Raw genomic sequence first — 20,831 nt, forward strand, 5'->3', positions numbered from 1 at the left:
GGCAAGGGCAGGTCGACGACCGACCATGACAGAGCCGGAGGGACGAGGGAGCCCGGTAGAGCTTGTGGACTGACAGACCACGGTGGAGAGGAGGGAGCTAGGAGCCATGGTGGAGCCGAGGTGGAGTCTGGGACTCAGAGGCTGGAGGCGGAGACAAGGGATCCTCCAGCCACGACGCCGATGGAGACTGGCAGACCCACAGCGAGCCCACCACACAGATGCAGCAGCAAAGGGGCAGAAGATGGCAGAGCTGAGGATGAAGTGATGACAGGAGGTGGGAGAGGGAGGTTGGGTGGGCAAATAAATGTCACAGGGAACTCAGGAGGCGCAGGGCCACAGACAGGGGAACGCCCTCTGTGGTCGTGACAGGACAAACAGATAGATCAGGGCAGACAGACAGTTTGTTCATGACCTCCATGGCCATATCAGGACAGGAAGAGAGTCCAGAGGATGAAGGAAGGCAGGGTATCTCAGTATTAAAGCCATTTAAGTCCTCAGAGTCCTGGCTCAGCTCACCCTCAGCGGTGGTGCAGTGGGTGGGGCTTTCCTCTGCACCCCTGTTATCCACTGTTTCATCCACCGAAGCGTGTGTTGTTGTTGGCTCTCTCACCTGGTCAGACTGCTGGTGAGGCTCTGGCTCCGGGGTGATCCTCAGCACGATCGCTCTATCTGGTGATGGCTCGTTGGTCGCTGTGGGCTCTGGCTCTCCATCAGAAGTGGGCTCTGGCTGATGCTCTGCGCAGCGGGGTGATGGTGGGCTGGGCTCTGGCTCTGGAGTGGGGCTGGTGAGTTCCTCTCTCGAGAACCGTCCCCGGACAACTGCACTCGTTTGGCGGTGTTTAAGCCAACACGATAGAACGTGATGAGGCAGCTGTCTGGGTAGTGTGTTAAGTTGGCGAGGTCCACAAAATCTCGTGTGGTCCTCGAGAGAGCGGTCCCCCTGCTCCAGTAGGATGACAGGATCGTCCATAAAAGAAAAACTTCCAAAAAATGAAAAAAACAAACATTGGAAAACATGGCGCTATGGTGGGTCCGGTCTTCTGTCACGCTCACGGTGTTGAGGAAAGCACATGAAGATGAAGATTAAGTGTAAACGGTCTTTAATTAATCCACACAAAGGTAATCCACACATAGGAAGGCAGTAACACACATAGCAATCGATGAGATCGGACCAAGACAAACTGAACAGACTGAAACTTAAGTAAACAGACTAATGGGTGACTAATGACTAAATTAACTAGACACAGGTGAACTGGCATAATAAACATAATCAAGGAGAGACAGAAACTAGGTCAAGGGAACATGAGGCGTAAAAACACAACAACAAAGTCCATAAGTGTGACAGTATTTCATATTAAAGACATATTTTTGATTTTACATACCTCTTGTAAAAAATAAGAAATTACTGTCAAAGATTTTGCATGTTAAAAATTAACCCTTCAGTTGTTTGTAAAACAATAGCCTAGTTTTCTGTAGAATAAAATGCATATTGTTCTTATCTTATCATACATTTTATCTAATTATTACATTAACATTTTTTTGTTAATTTGCTTAAAAAATAGCATTTTAAATCGCAATTTTAACCAGAAAAATTGCATATTGATTTTTTTCCCCAAATCGTGGCTGTCCATTTAACGCGTTAACTTAATTAATTAGTAATGAAAAATAACACAGTTAACGCACTGGCCCCGCCCCCAGACCTGTATGTCATCTTATATTTCATACAGTTGACTGTTTACAAATATGATGAAGGGCAACAACTCCATAAATGCAGTTATGCCCTAAAATTCAAGCAAAAAAAGCCCCTGTATGAGCTTTTGTCTCATATTTATATCATATGATATTTGATATAACTCGAGCAGGGAGAGCAGTATTACACGAGTGCTGATTTAGTTTAGTAAATAAGAAGTTGATGTTGTGTTATATTTTAAACACAATATTATGTGTTTTTGCTCAATTTTGCAGAGAACATATTACCTTTAAAGCCAAAGCAGAATTGTTGCATGTCTCCGAGCAACACAGCGGTGTCTAGTTTCTGAATGAATCCACGTTTTGAACGAATCGAGTGAACCAATGATTCAAAGGCCCATTCATAGAGAGAGCCGTTTACTGTCATTACATTTGAACGAATAGAATGAATGAATGACTCAGACATTTACCGCCACCTGTTGGCAGATTTAGTTTCTTATTTAGAGTATCATTTCATTAAAAAATATAAAATAATAAAAATAAAAACATTAAAGGGATAGTTCACTCAAAATATATGACAGTATATATACATATATGTCGCACTGTACAGCCCTGCCTATATGTATAACAGTTAGGTCTAACTCTCGAATCTGACGGGACAAGAGACTTTCTGCTCATATTTCACCTGCGTGTTCTAGACGGGCTGTCAGTCAGTGCAGTTACATTGTTGCGCCACAAGGTGGTGGCAAGGGATTGTCTTTACTCAATATACCATGGTGTCAGACTGTTTTCCATAATCTTCCTTACGCGTAAAGGAGCAACCGTATCTAAAATGCTAGAAAAGAGAAGCGTCCATAGTTTCTGTTAGATCATCAAGTTGTTCTGAGCTATTGGATATGCTAAGCAATTGAGATAAATCAGGAAGATTACCTACAAAGCAGTCTTTTGTGGTAGAAGTGATGGTTCTACCATACCTGTAACAAGGAGTCGAATTTACAGTTTTAGCTATATGACGTTTGCATCAATTCCCTGATGTAAGCCCTTCCTGACATCAATTCCATGTGACAGTATTAAATCTAGAGTATGATTTCGACAATGAGTAGGTCCTGACACGTGTTGTCTAACCCCAATAGAGTTCAGAATGTCTATGAATGCTGATCCCAAAATTGCATATTGATTTTTTTCCCCAAATCGTGGCTGTCCATTTAACGCGTTAACTTAATTAATTAGTAATGAAAAATAACACAGTTAACGCACTGGCCCCGCCCCCAGACCTGTATGTCATCTTATATTTCATACAGTTGACTGTTTACAAATATGATGCAGGGCAACAACTCCATAAATGCAGTTATGCCCTAAAATTCAAGCAAAAAAAGCCCCTGTATGAGCTTTTGTCTCATATTTATATCATATGATATTTGATATAACTCGAGCAGGGAGAGCAGTATTACACGAGTGCTGATTTAGTTTAGTAAATAAGAAGTTGATGTTGTGTTATATTTTAAACACAATATTATGTGTTTTTGCTCAATTTTGCAGAGAACATATTACCTTTAAAGCCAAAGCAGAATTGTTGCATGTCTCCGAGCAACACAGCGGTGTCTAGTTTCTGAATGAATCCACGTTTTGAACGAATCGAGTGAACCAATGATTCAAAGGCCCATTCATAGAGAGAGCCGTTTACTGTCATTACATTTGAACGAATAGAATGAATGAATGACTCAGACATTTACCGCCACCTGTTGGCAGATTTAGTTTCTTATTTAGAGTATCATTTCATTAAAAAATATAAAATAATAAAAATAAAAACATTAAAGGGATAGTTCACTCAAAATATATGACAGTATATATACATATATGTCGCACTGTACAGCCCTGCCTATATGTATAACAGTTAGGTCTAACTCTCGAATCTGACGGGACAAGAGACTTTCTGCTCATATTTCACCTGCGTGTTCTAGACGGGCTGTCAGTCAGTGCAGTTACATTGTTGCGCCACAAGGTGGTGGCAAGGGATTGTCTTTACTCAATATACCATGGTGTCAGACTGTTTTCCATAATCTTCCTTACGCGTAAAGGAGCAACCGTATCTAAAATGCTAGAAAAGAGAAGCGTCCATAGTTTCTGTTAGATCATCAAGTTGTTCTGAGCTATTGGATATGCTAAGCAATTGAGATAAATCAGGAAGATTACCTACAAAGCAGTCTTTTGTGGTAGAAGTGATGGTTCTACCATACCTGTAACAAGGAGTCGAATTTACAGTTTTAGCTATATGACGTTTGCATCAATTCCCTGATGTAAGCCCTTCCTGACATCAATTCCATGTGACAGTATTAAATCTAGTTACAAAACTTTGGGGTCCAGAAGAAAACTTCAAGCTCAGCATCCTCATCTTCTCTGAATCTAAAAGAACTTTAGACTGAGCTGTGTCGAGGCCTGCCAGGCACGGCAGCGCTGGCTCTGGGACTTAGCAACCAGAAGACGGGAAGATGATGAGAGACGAGTGAAGAGACTGAAAAGCCCGATGGGTCACTAAAGTGAGGCCTTTCAAATTCCGTGGAGGTCACACCTCTCCATGGGTCAAAGAGCCAATGGTGACTTGCACTTCTGGAGGGGAAGTTTACGACTCTTTGTCTCCGAACATGGTAATTTGCATATGCAACTGGATTGGATGTTGATGCAAAAACTACTAAAGATTCTTAGAACATTAATATGTTGCATAAGTATCAACATATAATATAAACTCTCAATTAGATCATCCAAAGACGAATTCATAGAGACCAAACATGGTATAGGTAAGGTTACATGAACAAGTGGTTCTATCATAAGCATGCATAAAAAAGTATGCAATACAAAAGACAATATACAAGAACAGTAATAATATAATATAGTAATAATATATACACAATGACCTGGGGATATGTGATAGGGAGGTCAAAGAAAGATTTGTCTGTGAATGAGAGTCCATTTATATGGCATTGTGTGTCTTTCCTATGGGTAAATGAATTGAGAGTTGCTCTGCCCGCATTCCTTTGGGCAATAAAACCAGTGTTATCAATTCAATTAAAGTTTATTTGTATAGTGCTTTTTATGACGTAAATTGTTGCAAAGCAGCTTTACAGAAAATTAAAGTTTATACATTATATTTAGTAATAGCTTATCAGTGGTGACTATCTCAAGTTGATGTCCATATGGCAGAAATGTACGGTAAAAATCAAGCAGTTAGTTAATGTCACGTAATCAAACAGACGGTGAACACTATTAACAGCAATAATTATATGCTGCGATCAAACTTATAGCAAAATTTGGTAGTTTTGTATGTTGTCTGAGGGGTTGGTATCATCTCTTCTCAGGTGTTCGGGGTTGGCATCATCTCTTCTCAGGTGTTCGGTCATCTCAGGTCTTTGTAAGAGCTGGATCCAGACTGAAGTTTGTGTAATTCCTAGTTACCACGGGATGTCAATCACGAGGCAGAAACAGAGAAGGAAATAGAGACAAATTTGCATAGCTTCTGTTCCAACTAAGCAAAAAATTATGTGTTTAACCCAAGCAAAAAATGTTAATGTGCATTTGATCCGATGTAACTGAAGTACAAGGTTATGAGATACATCATGTGAATGCTTGGCTAAAGAGATGTGTCTTTAATCTACATTTAAGCAGAGAAAGTATGTCTGATCCCCGAACGTTATCAGGAAGGCTATTCCAGAGTTTGGGAGCCAAATGCGAAAAAGCTCTACCTCCTTTAGTGGACTTTGCTATCCTAGGTACTACCAAAAATCCAGAGTTTTGCAACCTTGGGGAGCGTGATGGATTGTAGCATGGTAGAAGACTAGTTAGGTACACAGGATCTTAACCATTTGTGGCCTTAAAAGTAAGTAGTAATATCTTGTAACTGATGCGGAACTTAATAGGTAGCTAGTGCAGAGAATTTAAAATTGGGGTAATATTATCATATTTTCTTGACCTGGTAAGGACTCTAGCCGCTGCATTTTGATATCTCTGTCTTATCCAAATTTAATAGGAGAAAATGATTGGTCAGCCAATCTTTTACATTTTTAACACATTCTGTTAGCTTAGATAGTTTAGAAGTTTCATCTGGTCTTGTAGAAATATATAGTTGATTATCATCAGTATAACAATGGAAACTAATCCATTGTTATTTCTAATAATATGTTTCCTAATGTTTCTAATATTATTAGTATTTTCTAATAATATTACCAAGGGGCAACATGTATATTGAAAATAGCAGAGGGGGATGATGGTGGAGCGTTTGAAGCAGGCAGGGACTTCGCACAGCTCCAGTGATCTGTTGAAGATATGTGTGAAGTTGGGGGCCAGCTGGTCAGCACAGAATTTCAGACAAGCTTGTGTAAAACAATCTGGGCCTGGTGCTTTTTTCCTTTTCTGCTTCCGGAAGACCTGACGCACATCATCTTCACTGATCTAAAGTGCAGGAGTGGTGGAGAGGGGGGTTTCAGCATGTGTTAATGGTTGTGTAGAGAGGTGTTCAGAGCAGGTGTAGGGTGTTTTTTCAAACTTGCAGTAAAACTCATTCAGATCGTCTGCCAGTTGTTGATTTTCCGCAGTGCTGGTAGATGGTTTCTTGTAGTTGGTGATGTCTTTCAGACCTTTCCACACTGATGCAGGGTCACTGGAAGAGAATTGGTTCCTTAGCTTTTCAGAATAATTCCTCTTTGCCATTCTGATCTCCTTTGCCAGTGTGTATTTGGCCTGTTTATACAAGACTCCCCCCCCATTCAAGCATTTTCTTTGGCCTGTGTAAGCATTTTCTTTGGCCTGTCGGAGCTGTCTGAGTTTTGCAGTGAACCATGGTTTGTCATTGTTGTATGTTAAATAGGTCCTGGTAGGAATGCACATGTCTTCACAAAAACTGATATAGGATGTTACAGTCTTTGTGAGCTTGTCCAGATCTTTGGCGGCAGCTTCAAAAACACTCCCAATCAGTGCAATCGAAGCAGGCTTGTAAATCCCGCTCTGCCTCATGAGTCCATCTTTTTACAGTCCTTAATACAGGCTTAGCTGCTTTCAGTTTCTGCCTGTAGGTCAGTATAAGATGAACCAAACATTTAGAAACCATTCAGACAGACTGGTGTATGCAGGGTCACTGGAAGAGAATTGGTTCCTTAGCTTTTCAGAATCATTTCTCTTTGCCACTCTGATCTCCTTTGCCAGTGTGTATTTGGCCTGTTTATACAAGACTCCCCATTCCTGTAAGCATTTTCTTTGGCCTGTCGGAGCTGTCTGAGTTTTGCAGTGAACCATAGTTTGTCATTGTTGTATGTTAAATAGGTCCTGGTAGGAATGCACATGTCTTCACAGAAACTGATTTAGGCCTGTAGGTCAGTATAAGATGAACCAAACATCTAGAAACCATTCAGACAGGCTGGTGTATGCAGGGTCACTGGAAGAGAATTGGTTCCTTAGCTTTTCAGAATAATTCAGAGAGACCTAAAGCTGCTCATGCGACAGAGTGATATGTATGCGTTATTGTGGTGTAACAGTGATAGGGTGACCATACGGGCCATTTTTATGGGACGCGTCCTTGCCAGGATTTCAATATTGCCTAAAATATCCAGGTTTTGGCTGTTTGCATTGTGCAGATCGATCATTGTATGACATTCACAAGAGCTATAGAGAGCAGAGCAGATGCTCCTTATGCTTTCGAATCGCTCTCGCAGTACTTTGGTGTCATTCAATGATCGGTGCGCAGCGATGCTGTCACGGAATGCCAGGAGAGACAAGATAAGATCCAGTTGCAGTTTATTGAAAGTAACAAAATAATCAAAACAGAACAAAAACGTGGCAAAAGGTAATCCAAAACGCAAGGAACAGATAACACGGTAAACTATAGACAACTCAGACATAAGATCAGACACGAGATGACAAATACAAAATAGCAGCAATGACAGACAGAGTGAGCAAGGTATATATAGCTGGGATAATGAGTAAATGACTAAATGACTAACAGGTGATAAAGATCGGAAATAATAAACAGGTGTTAATGATCAGACAGAATGACAGACAAGGGACTATGGGAAATGGAGTTGCGGGCTCTGGACTGGGCTCTGTGAGCTCCCGGACTGGAGCGGGCTCTGGACTCCGGACTGGAGCGGGCTCTGGACTGGGCAAAGTTTTACAAATGCTAGAAACGTGGCTTTCTAAGGAAAGATTGCTATCAAATAGCACACCCTGATGATATCTCCCAAGGGTAACATGTAAAGCATGTAAAAAAGGATATATACATGCATATATAGAAGACAAGAGGATTTTGATGATCTCCCTTCAGTAATCAGTGAGCTCAATCTATAGAGTGACTAAAATAACAGCATTCTATCGGGTATGTGCAGTTGATTGAATGTTTGACTTCTTCTGTGTTGCAGGTTCAGGCACGATGAGCAGCATTATTCCCAAGAGCAAAGCAAAAGGCACTGACATCTGTGCATTTAACAACTACTATTGCATAATCCGCTCTGACCTCGGCTGCTATATGCAGACAAGTGATTTAAATAAAGGTTCAGATATCTCTATTTTCAGTCTGCACCCTGCCTGCCAAAATGGAGACCATTACCTTGGTGATAGCAAAGGCTCCTTTCACATCATCAAGGGCAATTCCTGCCGCAGAGTTACCGATCTGTCAACAGACAGCAATGCTGTAGTTTACAAACTTCATCCCAACTGTCAGGGTGGAGACCACTACTTCGCAGCCCATAGATATTTTTACATCATCTTCCAAGAAAAGGGTACTTTACGAGTAACAACTGACATGAATCTTGACTCGGATGCTGAAGTACACACCCTGCATCCAGACTTCAGAGACGGTCTGTATTACTGGGAGCTGCATCACATAAAACTATTCGGCATGTGCTTCTCCTTCCTCAAGCCCGCCTCAGAGTGGGGTGTTGAGTTCTGCCAAGCTCCTTATCTCGGCAAAGACAGGCACACTGCTGTCTATTCTGTTCATCCTGATGTTCTTAACTTCCTTCCTGGTGGGCTGTCTGTAACTAAAGGCCCAGCCATAGGCATGTGGGAGAATATTAAAACGATAAAAAATGACAGCAATACACCGGTGACATGGCAAAAGAGGATCACTAAAAAGGTTGGATACAATAAGGCGAAGATGACCCAGATCACTCACAACTGGAAGATAGCTGCATCAGCCTCAGTTGAATCTGGAGAGCTTGCAAAGTTAATTGCGAAGTTACAGTTCTCCTTTTCTGCAGAATATGGAGGTTCACATGTCAGCACTGAAAACGAAAGCTGGAATGAAGCAACTGAAGAGGAAGAGCAACTCACATTAAACCTGAAGCCACATGAGTCTGTAAATCTGTGGCAGTACAAACTGGGTCTTGGTCAAGAATCAGTGTTGTTCTGCCGTGATTTAAAGATTACCAGTGAGCCAAACCCTCCAACTGAAGTCCCGCTGCCACCCGCGCAACCATGAATATCAGTATTTCAGGATCGCAGGATCGCTGAACTCCAAGGATAACCAAGTGCTTTTCAGTTCAATACATTAACTATACATTCTCAAGTAATTATATATATATGCATGTACTGGTTAAAATGAGTCTGGAATAATTTAATATAGCAAAGAGATTTTTCATTTACAGATGATGTAACTACAATTACTGAAACTTTGTGTTTATGATTAAAAGAATCTGACAATGCTACTTTAAATCTTATGAAAATTAAATAACGCCGCATACCACTCTTGAAGTCTTATGTTTTCACTGTTATTGTTTTTTCAAAGTCAACGCCTTTTTTTTAAAATTTAGTTTCCGCCAAAATCAGTATTGTATCTGGTCGGTATTGAAAAGTCCATTTTTAATTTTACGCAAAATGCGATATCCACCGAGTTATTCTGTAATTTTTTCTCCCTTTGTTTCCAAACCGCGACAAATGCCTGTCTCCTTTTTCTGCAGAATGCGATATATCCGCTCAACCAATCACAGCACACCATTCCACACACTCTAGACAGTAATGGCGGCGCTTTGAATACACCCGGCATCCTAGTTTTCCTCATCTACTTTGTGATCAACAAACAAACTTAGGGCTGCGATAAATCGCATGTGATTGTCATGTGCATCTCGTCGGTAAAGCCAGTTCTATGATTATAAGTAAATCTCCATCACGTGCTTTCAGATGGATACACAGAGCCGTAGATCACTGACAAGCTATGCAATATCACGTTCATAATCGCAGATGAGTCGCATTTGATTATGAACGCGATATTGCGTAGCTTGTCAGTAAGTGTTTTTATCAATGCCATTTATGTTTTTGTTAATGCCATTTATGTTTTTGTTAATACAGCATATAGCACTTGTGAAATGAATGTAACATGGCAAAGATGAATGCACTTTTGGAAGCTGAATGTAAGGGAAATGTAATTTTGGAATTTCTGTGGTCTAATGTGATATTGCTGTTCATGTTCTTGTTCATGATGTAATTTTCTTTTATTGCTGTAATTAATTTATAGCATTAACAAGATGACCCGTTGAATTCATTTTGGGAGCGATGACTGATCGAATGTATTTTTAGTCCAGTGCCTGTATATTAGTATTGACCAAGTTCAAAGGCTGTCATATATGGATTAACCATGTTGTGTATTTTCAACAGTTTCAATATGAAAAATAACATTTATATTGATTCAATGGATTTATTGCATTTTGAAAAAAATTAAAAAAAATTTTTTTTTAAAGTGCCATGGATTTATTGCATTTTGGGGAAAAAATTATAAAATTTTATAATAAATCTTTGAAAATCTAAATCTGGATTTGAATTTTTAATATTATTATAACCTAAAGATGCTATGTGAAAGTTTGAAACAGAAAATAATGGTTTTCATCTTGCCACTTTCTTGGTAAAGAAAACAAATTTTTACTCAAATTAATCAAAATGGATTTATAGCATTTTGGAACCAAACTCTTCAGTTATACTGCACAATTTCAAGTTTAGTATAATCTAGGTTAATGAACGAGATAGAGTTGAAAGACAGAAAAAGGAGATAAAGAGAACATTCAAGTAGACATGATTACTTTAAAACAATAACTTATGTCTGATCTAGAGTAAAAAAAAAAAAAACATGTTTAACAATTCATATCTCATATACAGACATAAGTCAGTATATGAGTACTTTTCTTAATTAATGCAGCAGGAATCCTTATCTATTTAAACAGGAAGCAGTATTGTTTCTTTCTTGTATACAGAACATTCACCAGGGGCAAGTTCAAGCTCAAACCGGTGTGCGCCGTTTTGCTACGGTTTCTTTTAATATTATTATAACCTAAAGATGCTATGTGAAAGTTTGAAACAGAAAATAATGGTTTTCATCTTGCCACTTTCTTGGTAAAGAAAACACATTTTTACTCAAATTAATCAAAATGGATTTATAGCGTTTTGGAACCAAACTCTTCATATATTTTTGAGATGGAAAAATACAGTTTTACAAAAGCTAGAAACGTGGCTTTCAAAGGAAAGATTGCTATCAAATGGCACACCTAGGTTCCTAACTGATGACGAAGAATTGACAGAGCAGCCATCAAGTCTTAGACAGTGTTCTAGGTTATTAAATGCAGAGTTTTTAGGTCCTATAATTAACACCTCTGTTTTTTCAGAATTCCGTAAATTTTTCAAATTGGTATGTTTCGCCGGGCCGCGAAGAAATATAGAGCTGAGTATCATCAGCATAACAGTGAAAGCTAACACGGTGTTTTCTGATGGTATCTCCCATACTTCCTGGTTCTAGTAAGAACACTAGCTGCTGCATTTTGGACTAGCTGGAGTTTGTTTATTAAGTGTGCAGAACAACCACCCAATAAAGCATTACAATAATCTAACCTTGAGGTCATGAACGCATTAATTAAAGTTTCTGCATTTGACATTGAGAGCATAGGTCTTCACTAATTTAGTTGGAACAAATATGTTAATTTGTGCCATGCCCTGGAGCACATGGCAGGTGCATTTCTAATATCTAATTTGAAAAACTAGAAATTACATATATAAACAATATATATATTTCAATCAGTACAACTCTCCGAAGACTTTAGCATGGTAATGGTTATGACAATGATAATGTATTTGGTCTTGGCGGAATAGATCTGCTACATTGCTGCTGCTGGTTATAGCACTAATAGAGAGATACAACCAGAGGTGTGACCAAGTCGTTGTTTTGCAAGTCACAAGTGAGTCTCGAGTCTTTGCATTCAATTCTCGAATCAAGTCCCGAGTCAAGACAGGCAAGTCCAAGTCGACTTGCAAGTCCTCAACTTTTAGCTTCAAGTCTTAAACAAGTCATTAGTGCTCTTTTCCCAAATTCATGTCTCAGAATTAATTACCATATCAAATGTACAGTAATTTAGATCAGGAAGGCGGGTAGAATATGTTTGACAGTTCAATTTCATGTGAGTTGGGTGCCCTTAGTAAAACTACTCAAGTTCAATTTAGTGATTGTGCCAAAATAGGACAAGCAGTGAAAAAAAAACTTTTAATAGTAACAGAATAGCTAAGACAACAGAATTTCATAGAAATACAGCTGCAACATACTTTGCATGTGTGCATAAGAATATATGCTTCTAGGTGTTATATCTAAGCCAATGAGCCATTATTTGGAACCTCAATGAAACAGATTTAAAAACATGTGAGCGGAAACGCAGAAAGAACAGCTTTGAAAGAACTAGAAGAAAAATTACTACCATACTTTACAAGTGAGCGGAAACATGCTATATGGATGCAGACAAACTCATGAAGACAGTCATTCAAAAATGCTGTGCTATCATCCTTTATAATTAAAAGTAGCAAAGACAAAATCATTTTATAGAAAAAAAATTTGTATGTTAAATGTTAAGTTTATAATATGCATAGTTGATTGCTAAATTTAGGGGCTATGTGCGCTATAGGCCTACAGACTGATTTACAACACGTGAATTCATTTATTTATCCTGAAAGAAATGAAAGTGACATGAGTGCCTGGTGAAGAGGGAGAAAAATTGAGTAGCCTATATTCTACAGACTGATTTACAACACGAGAATTCATTAATTTATCCTGAAAGAAATGAAAGTGAGGAGTGCCTGGTAAAGAGGGAGAAAAATTGAGTATATTTTATAGTTATATATTTAATGCTCATTTTGTGAAAGAAACACTTCTTTAAATTACATTTTAAATTGATCACTAGGCCTTTTGCTGCTTGCCCACTTCAGACATTAGGCCTAATGTGCAGTTTTTTTCAAATGAAATTGTAGCTAAATTGTTTGCAATGATTAATTTTAAATCTAGATTAAATCAAGGTTTATCTAATAATTCTGTTGCACCAAACTTTAAACCTTTAAAAATAAGCAGGTTTACATTTAAACCCATCATTTTGTTCCTGGATATAAGTTATCCTATTTAAGATTAACTTTAATCCTGTTGCACCATAACTTTAAACTCAGATTTAAATCTCAATTATAGATTAACTTTAAACTTGTGTAAGATAAGATTCCTTTTGTAAGGGAATTAATTATTATTATTTTAGCTCAGGTTTTGAAAGGAATCGAATGTGAAGATTCGAAGTCAACCTGATTAGAACTGATTTCAAATTTGATAGTTTACACTTTATCAACTGTTCGTCCAGCGAGACGTTAACGTCCGTGTATCTTAACAATTTGAATATTTGTATTATCCCTGGCCACAGGTTAATACATGCTTGTGATAAGTTATAAGCTACGAGCTAGGTAACGTGATCTAGGCAGAGTTTTAACTTAAAAAATTTACGACACAAGACAATACTTCTTTATAAATGAAACAAGAATTTATTTTGAACTACTTCTATAGATTACATGGATCTAAAACTAATGAAAACACACACATACACACACACACACATACAGTTCTGAAGAATGAGAGTTAACGGAGTTCTGAGGAAATCCCAAAGTTTTAGCAAGATATTCGCTACAGTTCTTCACTTGCAACCTGAGAAAATCACAAAGCAGAGATTTGTCTTATCTTTACTGCTTAAGATCAATTCAGCACCGATTTCGGCAGATAGAAGACTTTGTTTGTTACTTGCAGAGCTGAAAGGGGTTTTCCTCGTTGCCTGAGGGAGTCCCGGAGCTTTGGATTGGTTGCTGAGATGGCGTCTGGATGACGTCCTTTTGGGAGAGCCCTCGGTGGTGATTGGTTGTTTACCGGGTTACGGAGGAGCCTCGAAGTTCTTCTGAGAGAGTCTGATTTTGCAAGACTTTGAGTTCTGCAGCGTTACGAAGCTTCAACAGAGTGGTTAAGTTCTGGATGGCCCGATCGCGTGATGGTGAGCGTGTGAGCACAAGTTATTAACACGGCGAAAAGAAGCGAGCACGGAGTGAAAAAAGCCATCTGGTTTTAAACGAGCCACCTAAGTCCGTCCCACGGATCGTTGTTCCAATCCGAAATGGGCTGCAGGGCCTTAACCACGCCCCATACTGTTCCTTTATCATGTATGAATCACATGCTCCCCGTGGGGAGTATTTCTGCAAATTTTAATATTTCTTATAAAAGTATTATCACCAGAGAAATGATGCCGAATATCATTTTTTCATTCACACCAATGTTCTGCAAATAAAACAAGCTTTCACCCGATAGTAAACACTGGTTATCTGCTAAAAGGAAAAGTTATAAGGCAAAGATTAAAATATCATAGGTTCCAATAACACATCAAACAGAAAGCATATTATTTGGGAGTATAGTTGCCCTTTTATATGCATAAATGATTGTCTTTTGAAATCATCCAGTGAGTTTTGCGTGTTCCTTTGTCTCCGAAAGGAGAAGCGCGCATTTTTCTGGAATGTAGAGAAAGGGGAAGCACGTGTCCCTGAGGTCAAGGAGGTTGTAAAAGGTCATGCGGAGTAGACCTGCTATTCTTCTCGTTTGGACGTGGAGTTATAAAATTGTCTCTTTTGTTAATGGGATCATTAATTTATAAGTCAAATGGTCATGTGGGTAACACGCATCTGGTCCCATGAAGGGCCGTCAAACAAAGATAGTCTGTATTCTTGGGTGATTGAGTTAGAGTCTTAGCACGGCTTTTTGACGTCTCTTCAGAAGATAAGCCAAATGGGACAGGAACTGCTCGAGACAATTGGGCGCCATATGGATAATTACAACCGCAGATGGCTGCGGAGGATAATCTTTAGTTTGTTTCTTTGGAATGTGGTTGTTCCATGGTTCACAAGGTGGCCAAGGGTTTATTCGTGTCAGTTCGACAGAGATCCTACAGGAGGTTTAAATAAAACAAAATGCACATGCAATTAAAATATGTAACTGATTGAACAAAAAGTGGAGATCTGACAAAAAAACAAAAGTGTTTATTACAAATAAAAATGAAAATTAAAGCACATCGAGTTGGCAGAGTGCGAGGGTCGTTGCGGGCTGACCGTGATGCGGATCCATCACTCATCGTGCACCTCGGTGTTGGACAAACAAAAGAAGTGAGGAATATGTTTAGCGTTTAACAGCACCTCATGGTGATGATGAGGTGAGCACCAGTGATCACGGCCGCGCCTCTAGTTTCTCATGCACGCTCCGTGTGTCTGCTGGGCGGTGATCAAACGGGCAGGGCAGCGCTTTTCACGAGCGGAGATAGCTACTAGACGAATCATGTCTTTTTTTTCTTATCTCGGTTCTTTTGTCGTAAGTTATGCTATTACTTCATTAATTTATACTAGCATATAATGTACAGTGGGTACGGAAAGTATTCAGACCCCCTTAAATTTTTCACTCTTTGTTATAGGCGTCTGTCTCTGACCTAGGGGGTCACCAAAGCCCTAAATATAGGGGGAACCGACCTTTCGAAGTATGATATAGTACTGTGTTTTTGACTTTCTGTCCATGTATGGAAAATACAGCTGTTAAGAGTTTGTAACCTTGACTTGGAAAAGAGATATAAAGCGGAGGCGTGCCCTTCCTTCCTTGTCACACTCTGCAGCAACTTGTATCCTGTACGATGTTTAACCTACTTTGCAAAGAATAAAACCTTTTAAAGACAATTGAGAGTGAGTTTGTCTCTTATGCTGATGAGAGTCAATTTGATTTTGCCCCAACAATTTGGTGTCAGAAAGTGGGATTCCTTGGATGTGTCTTCTGGACCTGTGAGCGGACGGTGACGGCGCATCCTGGACGATAGATGTTCAGCCCTAACCCCGAATAAATTACAGGGAGAAAGGGACCGACCGCCGAGGCCCGGAGGGGACACCACTGGAATCAGAAAACGAACCTGGGTGGCAACAGAACTCTCGGTAAGAGACAAATCATAATCTTCTAAAGAATTTGGGTTTTGGAAATTGATATTGGATAAGGGGGATAAACCATAGTGGTGTATCTGGCTCTGTGGTATGCGTAATCAAGAAGTTTCTAAGAAAAATTGAGATTATGCGGGTACAGCACAGTTAATACATTTTTAGTGAGAAATTGAAACCGCGGCAACGAGGCGTGATCAAGAAGGTTTGAAAAATAAATTGAGATCACGCGTGGCACGGTTAACACATTTCTAAGGGGAAAATTGAAACTGTGTGTAATAATCGGAGTGATAAAGCCTCCGCCTGGCCGGCTTTGGGAGAAAGGTCGGATCTGTTGGAGACGTCCAGCAGATTATTTCGGCGCCGAAAATAAATCCACAGAGAAAGGGGAATCGGTGGAAGAGGGAGATAGCAAAAAACAAAGGGGGTGTTGTGTGAAACATGTGTGTGAGAAATGTGAGCAGACAGTGAATTGTTGGATAGAGGAAGCAGATAAGAGAGAAAGAAGAGCAATGCAGAAAGAATTAGCAGGTAGAAAGGAGGAAAAGAAAAAGCAGAAACAGAGAAGGAAATAGTGATAAATTAGCATAGCTTCTGTTCCAACTAAGCAAAAAATGATGTGTTTAACCCAAGCAAAACATTTTAATGTGCATTTGATCCGATGTAATTGAAGTACAAGGTTATGAGATACATCATGTGAATGAGTAATGTGATGTGAAAATGTGTAATGTGAAAGAGATGTGTCTTTAATCTACATTTAAGCAGAGAGAGTGTGTCTGATCCCCGAACGTTATCAGGAAGGCTATTCCAGAGTTTGGGAGCCAAATGTGAAAAAGCTCTGCCTCTTTTAGTGGGACCCCGAAATGATTCCTGAAACCCCGAACGAAGAGATCGAAGAAGAAATGGCAAGCAGAATACCCTCGCCAAAGAAAAGAAGAACAAGACAGACAATAAAAGAAGAAAATGTGAGTATAACAGCTCCGATGATCGAGGTATCAGGACCTGATGGGCCTATGATGGTCTTTAGACCGTGGACTGTAACTGACATGAAAGAAGCAATGGCTCATTTGCCAAGCCCTGACGAAGCAGGTGACAAATTTTCCACAGAGATAGTTTTAGTGGACTTTGCTATCCTAGGTACTACCAAAAATCTTTTGGCAGTTGTAGACTCTCGCTGCCCATTGTAGTCTTACCGGGAGGAGAGTTGTGGATGAGGATTTCTCCAAGGATAATCCACCCAACAGTAACCTCGGTTCTAACTGTCGGGCATCCACAACTCTCCTCCCAGTAAGACTACAATGGGCAGAGTTTTGCAACCTTGGGGAGCGTGATGGATTGTAGTGTGATAGAAGACTAGTTAGGTACACAGGAACTTAACCATTTGGGGCCTTAAAAGTAAGTAGTAATATTTTGTAACTGATGCGGAACTTAATAGGTAGCTAGTGCAGAGAATTTAAAATTGGGGTAATATGATCATATTCTCTTGACCTGGTAAGGACTCTAGCCGCTGCATTTTGGACAACCTGTAGCTTGTTTATTGAAGATGCAGGACAACCACCTAGCAGTGCATTACAATAGTCCAGTCTAGATATACGGATTCGCGCTATTCATTTGGAGTTACACATGACTTTGGAGCACTGTGGAAACACAGAAAATTTTTAAAGTCAGATGGGCGCCCAATATTGAATGCTCCTCTTGTGGCAGCGTTGCTGGAGGCTATCTTGCTGCCAGCCATTTGTAAATGTGCAGCACACACAAATAACAAAGATTCTGTATCTACAGGAAACGCCAGAGCAGACGCAGCTGCGAAGGCCGCAGCAGCTGAGCAGACAAAAGAAACAGAGTGCACTATGCTATCTGAAAATAACCCTGACACTTATTCTTCTTTACAGAGCATGCAGACTTTTGCCTCAGGGGCAGAAAAAGACCAGTGGAAACACTGCGGCTGTAAATTGAATGATGGTGTCTGGATGAGCTGTGATGGCAAGCCTTGTTTACCTCGACACTTCTTTCCTCATTATGCTAAGTCAATGCATGGGAAGGACCATGCATCGAAAGGGGGAATGATTACACAAATGAAAGAATTGGAAAAAGACCAGTGGAAGCACTGCGGCTGTAAACTGAATGAGGGTGTCTGGATGAGCTGTGATGGCAAGCCTTGTTTACCTCGACACTTCTTTCCTCATTATGCTAAGTCAATGCATGGGAAGGACCATGCATCGAAAGGGGGAATGAATGCACAAATGAAAGAATTGTGGTTTACAAAGGGGTTTACAACATTTGCTGAAAATTTTTGTAAAAGATGCGTCATTTGTAACACTCACAATGTGGCAAGAGGTATAAAAATGTCCCAAGCATCCCAGCCGGCACCGACAGGGCCTTTTGAATATCTACAAATGGACTTTATTGAACTATCCCCATGTGAGGGGAAGAAATATTGTCTGGTAATGGTTGATATGTGGTCCAAATGGGTGGAGGTCTTCCCAACGTCCAAACAGGACGCAGCAGCAGTAGCAAAGGCTCTGCTGACTGAAATAGTTCCAAGATGGGGAATTCCACGAAAAATCAGTTCAGATAATGGAACGCATTTTGTTAATGAAACAATAAAGCAGGTGGGTATATTTTTGGGAATTGACATGAGGACACATTGCAGTTACCATCCGGCCTCGGGGGGGGGGCAGTCGAGAGAGAAAATGCGACCATAAAAAAACAAATTGGCCAAATGCTGTGAGGAAACTGGACTCACATGGGTTAAGGCGTTGCCGATTGTTCTCATGTACGTAAGAATGAGAAAACGATCTAGGGTAAACCTGAGCCCATACGAAATTCTCTTCGGTAGACCACCATTTATGGGTATGAAAGGGGGTAAACACTAATGTTTTTTTGTCTAATGTCTGTGTGCAGGTGAAAGCTGCTGAAACCCCCTTGCACGACCTAACACCAGGTGATTTCGTAGTGGTACGAGATCTGAGAAGGAAAAGCTGGAGAGCAAAGAGGTGGCTGGGACCGTTCCAGGTGCTTCTAACTACCCACACGGCGGTAAAGGTGGCCGAGAGGGCAACGTGGATTCACGCCAGCCACTGCAGGAAGGTTCCAAACAACAGCTGCCATCAACAGAGGTGTGTGAGCATGACATGTTGAGTTACTGCAAAGAAATGTCTTCTCTGTTGTCTAATGTCTGTGTGCAGGTGAAAGCTGCGCAGGGGAAAGTTGCTGAAACCCCCTTGCATGATTTCGTAGTGGTACGAGATCTGGTGGTGGATTCACGCCAGCCACTGCAGGAAGGTTCCATCTGCATCTCAGGAGGAGGAACGTAGGGAGTAAGAGATCTGAAGCAGATGTCAACAAGGGCGGGAAACCTGTATAAGCATCAAGCGACCTTATCAGAGTAAGAGGAAGGTCAGAGCTGAAAAACAAATGCTGAGGCAGCCTGTGTGCAAGTTGAAGCTTATTATTCAACCACAAACAGCGAACAACTGCACGGCGATAATCGGAGGGACAGCGACAAACTTCACATGTCCATTCAGCAGGCCGAGCGACACTTCACCCGCAGCAGTATGGGTGTGTGGAGACAGAGCATTCCATCATCTGCCAGAAAAAGGATGGTCAGGATGTTGTTATCCAGCATTAATAAATGTAGGGACATCTGTGTATTTACCAAGCAGTGAACCCAAGGGAGAGAGTAGAAGGAAAAGGAATGTTGACATTTTACCGGGGACTCTGCCAGAAAGGTACAATGGGTATGTGTTATCTGATCCTTGGACAACTCCTGGGGCTAACATAGGGTGGTCAGTTTTCCTGGGGGTGGGAACTGCTGTGAGTATAAATAAGATAAATGGGTTAGCATGGACTGTGTTAGCCATAGCCAATAGCACTGAGAATGCACTGACAATGGTTAATGATGAGATGAAACAAATTAGGGACGCAGTCATTCAGAACAGATTGGTACTCGATATGCTTACATCAGAACGAGGGGGAGTCTGTAAAATGCTAGGTACGTCATGTTGCTTCCATATTCCAGATTACAGCGAAAACGTTACCAACATCATCGCTCACATGAGAATGGCCGTAAAAGAGCCTGAACGAACCAATAATGCATGGCTTGAATGGTTAGCAAACCTGTGGGGAGGATGGGGATACTGGTTGCTGAATACTGTGTTACCAATTGTGGGGGTAGGATTATTGTTGTTATTGTGCCTACCCTGCATTTTTCAGTTTGTATCCAGCTCAGTACAGAGACTGATGAAGTCTGGTATGTCACATCAAATGGTAAAAATGACTGTTTATCCTGAAAACATGTTTTTAGACATGGGTGAAGAGAAAATGGATGACGGAGAAACTAATAGTAGTGGAAGTTACAGTGAAATGTGTTAAACAAATTGAGAGAACGATACTTTGTGTTAAAAATATGGGGCGTTTGGCACTGGTGATAACTGAGATGATTCCCCATTTAAATACACAAAGTGATAACGATGTAACAGGTAGGATCTAAACCATCTTAAAGCCTGCCCTTGAATACCTGTATAGTTTTGTAATCGATCTATGAGTGTGTCATTATCTATAGTGTTTCATGCAGCACTAAGATCAAGTAAAACTAGAAATGAGATGCAGCCTTGGTCTGACGCAAGAAGCAAGTCATTTGTAATTTTAACAAGTGCAGTTTCTGTGATATGGTGGGGCCTGAAACCTGACTGAAATTCTTCATAGAGATCATTTTTTTGCAGGAAGGAGCACAATTGAGCAGACACAACTTTTTCTAAAATTTTAGACATAAAAGGAAGATTTGAGATGGGCCTGTAATTTGCCAGTTCACTAGGATCTAGTTCTGGTTTCTTAATAAGAGGCTTAATAACCACCAGCTTGAATGGTTTTGGGAC

General features: G+C 40.3%; 1 protein-coding gene across 1 annotated transcript in view; it reads left to right on the forward strand.

The window, feature by feature from the left end:
* Positions 1-9,420, forward strand: part of LOC107713007 (uncharacterized) — a 15,466-nt gene extending 6,046 nt beyond the window's left edge. The window contains exon 2 of the mRNA XM_016518428.1: positions 8,091-9,420. Within this exon, the coding sequence (XP_016373914.1) occupies positions 8,102-9,151 (1,050 nt within the window). The 5' untranslated portion in view covers positions 8,091-8,101 and the 3' untranslated portion in view covers positions 9,152-9,420. The remainder of the gene's footprint in view (positions 1-8,090) is intronic.
* Positions 9,421-20,831: the final 11,411 nt, after the last annotated feature.

The sequence above is a fragment of the Sinocyclocheilus rhinocerous genome, unplaced genomic scaffold, assembly GCF_001515625.1.
Source record: "Sinocyclocheilus rhinocerous isolate Xijiao unplaced genomic scaffold, SAMN03320098_v1.1 scaffold2013, whole genome shotgun sequence".
Lineage (NCBI taxonomy): Eukaryota > Metazoa > Chordata > Actinopteri > Cypriniformes > Cyprinidae > Sinocyclocheilus > Sinocyclocheilus rhinocerous.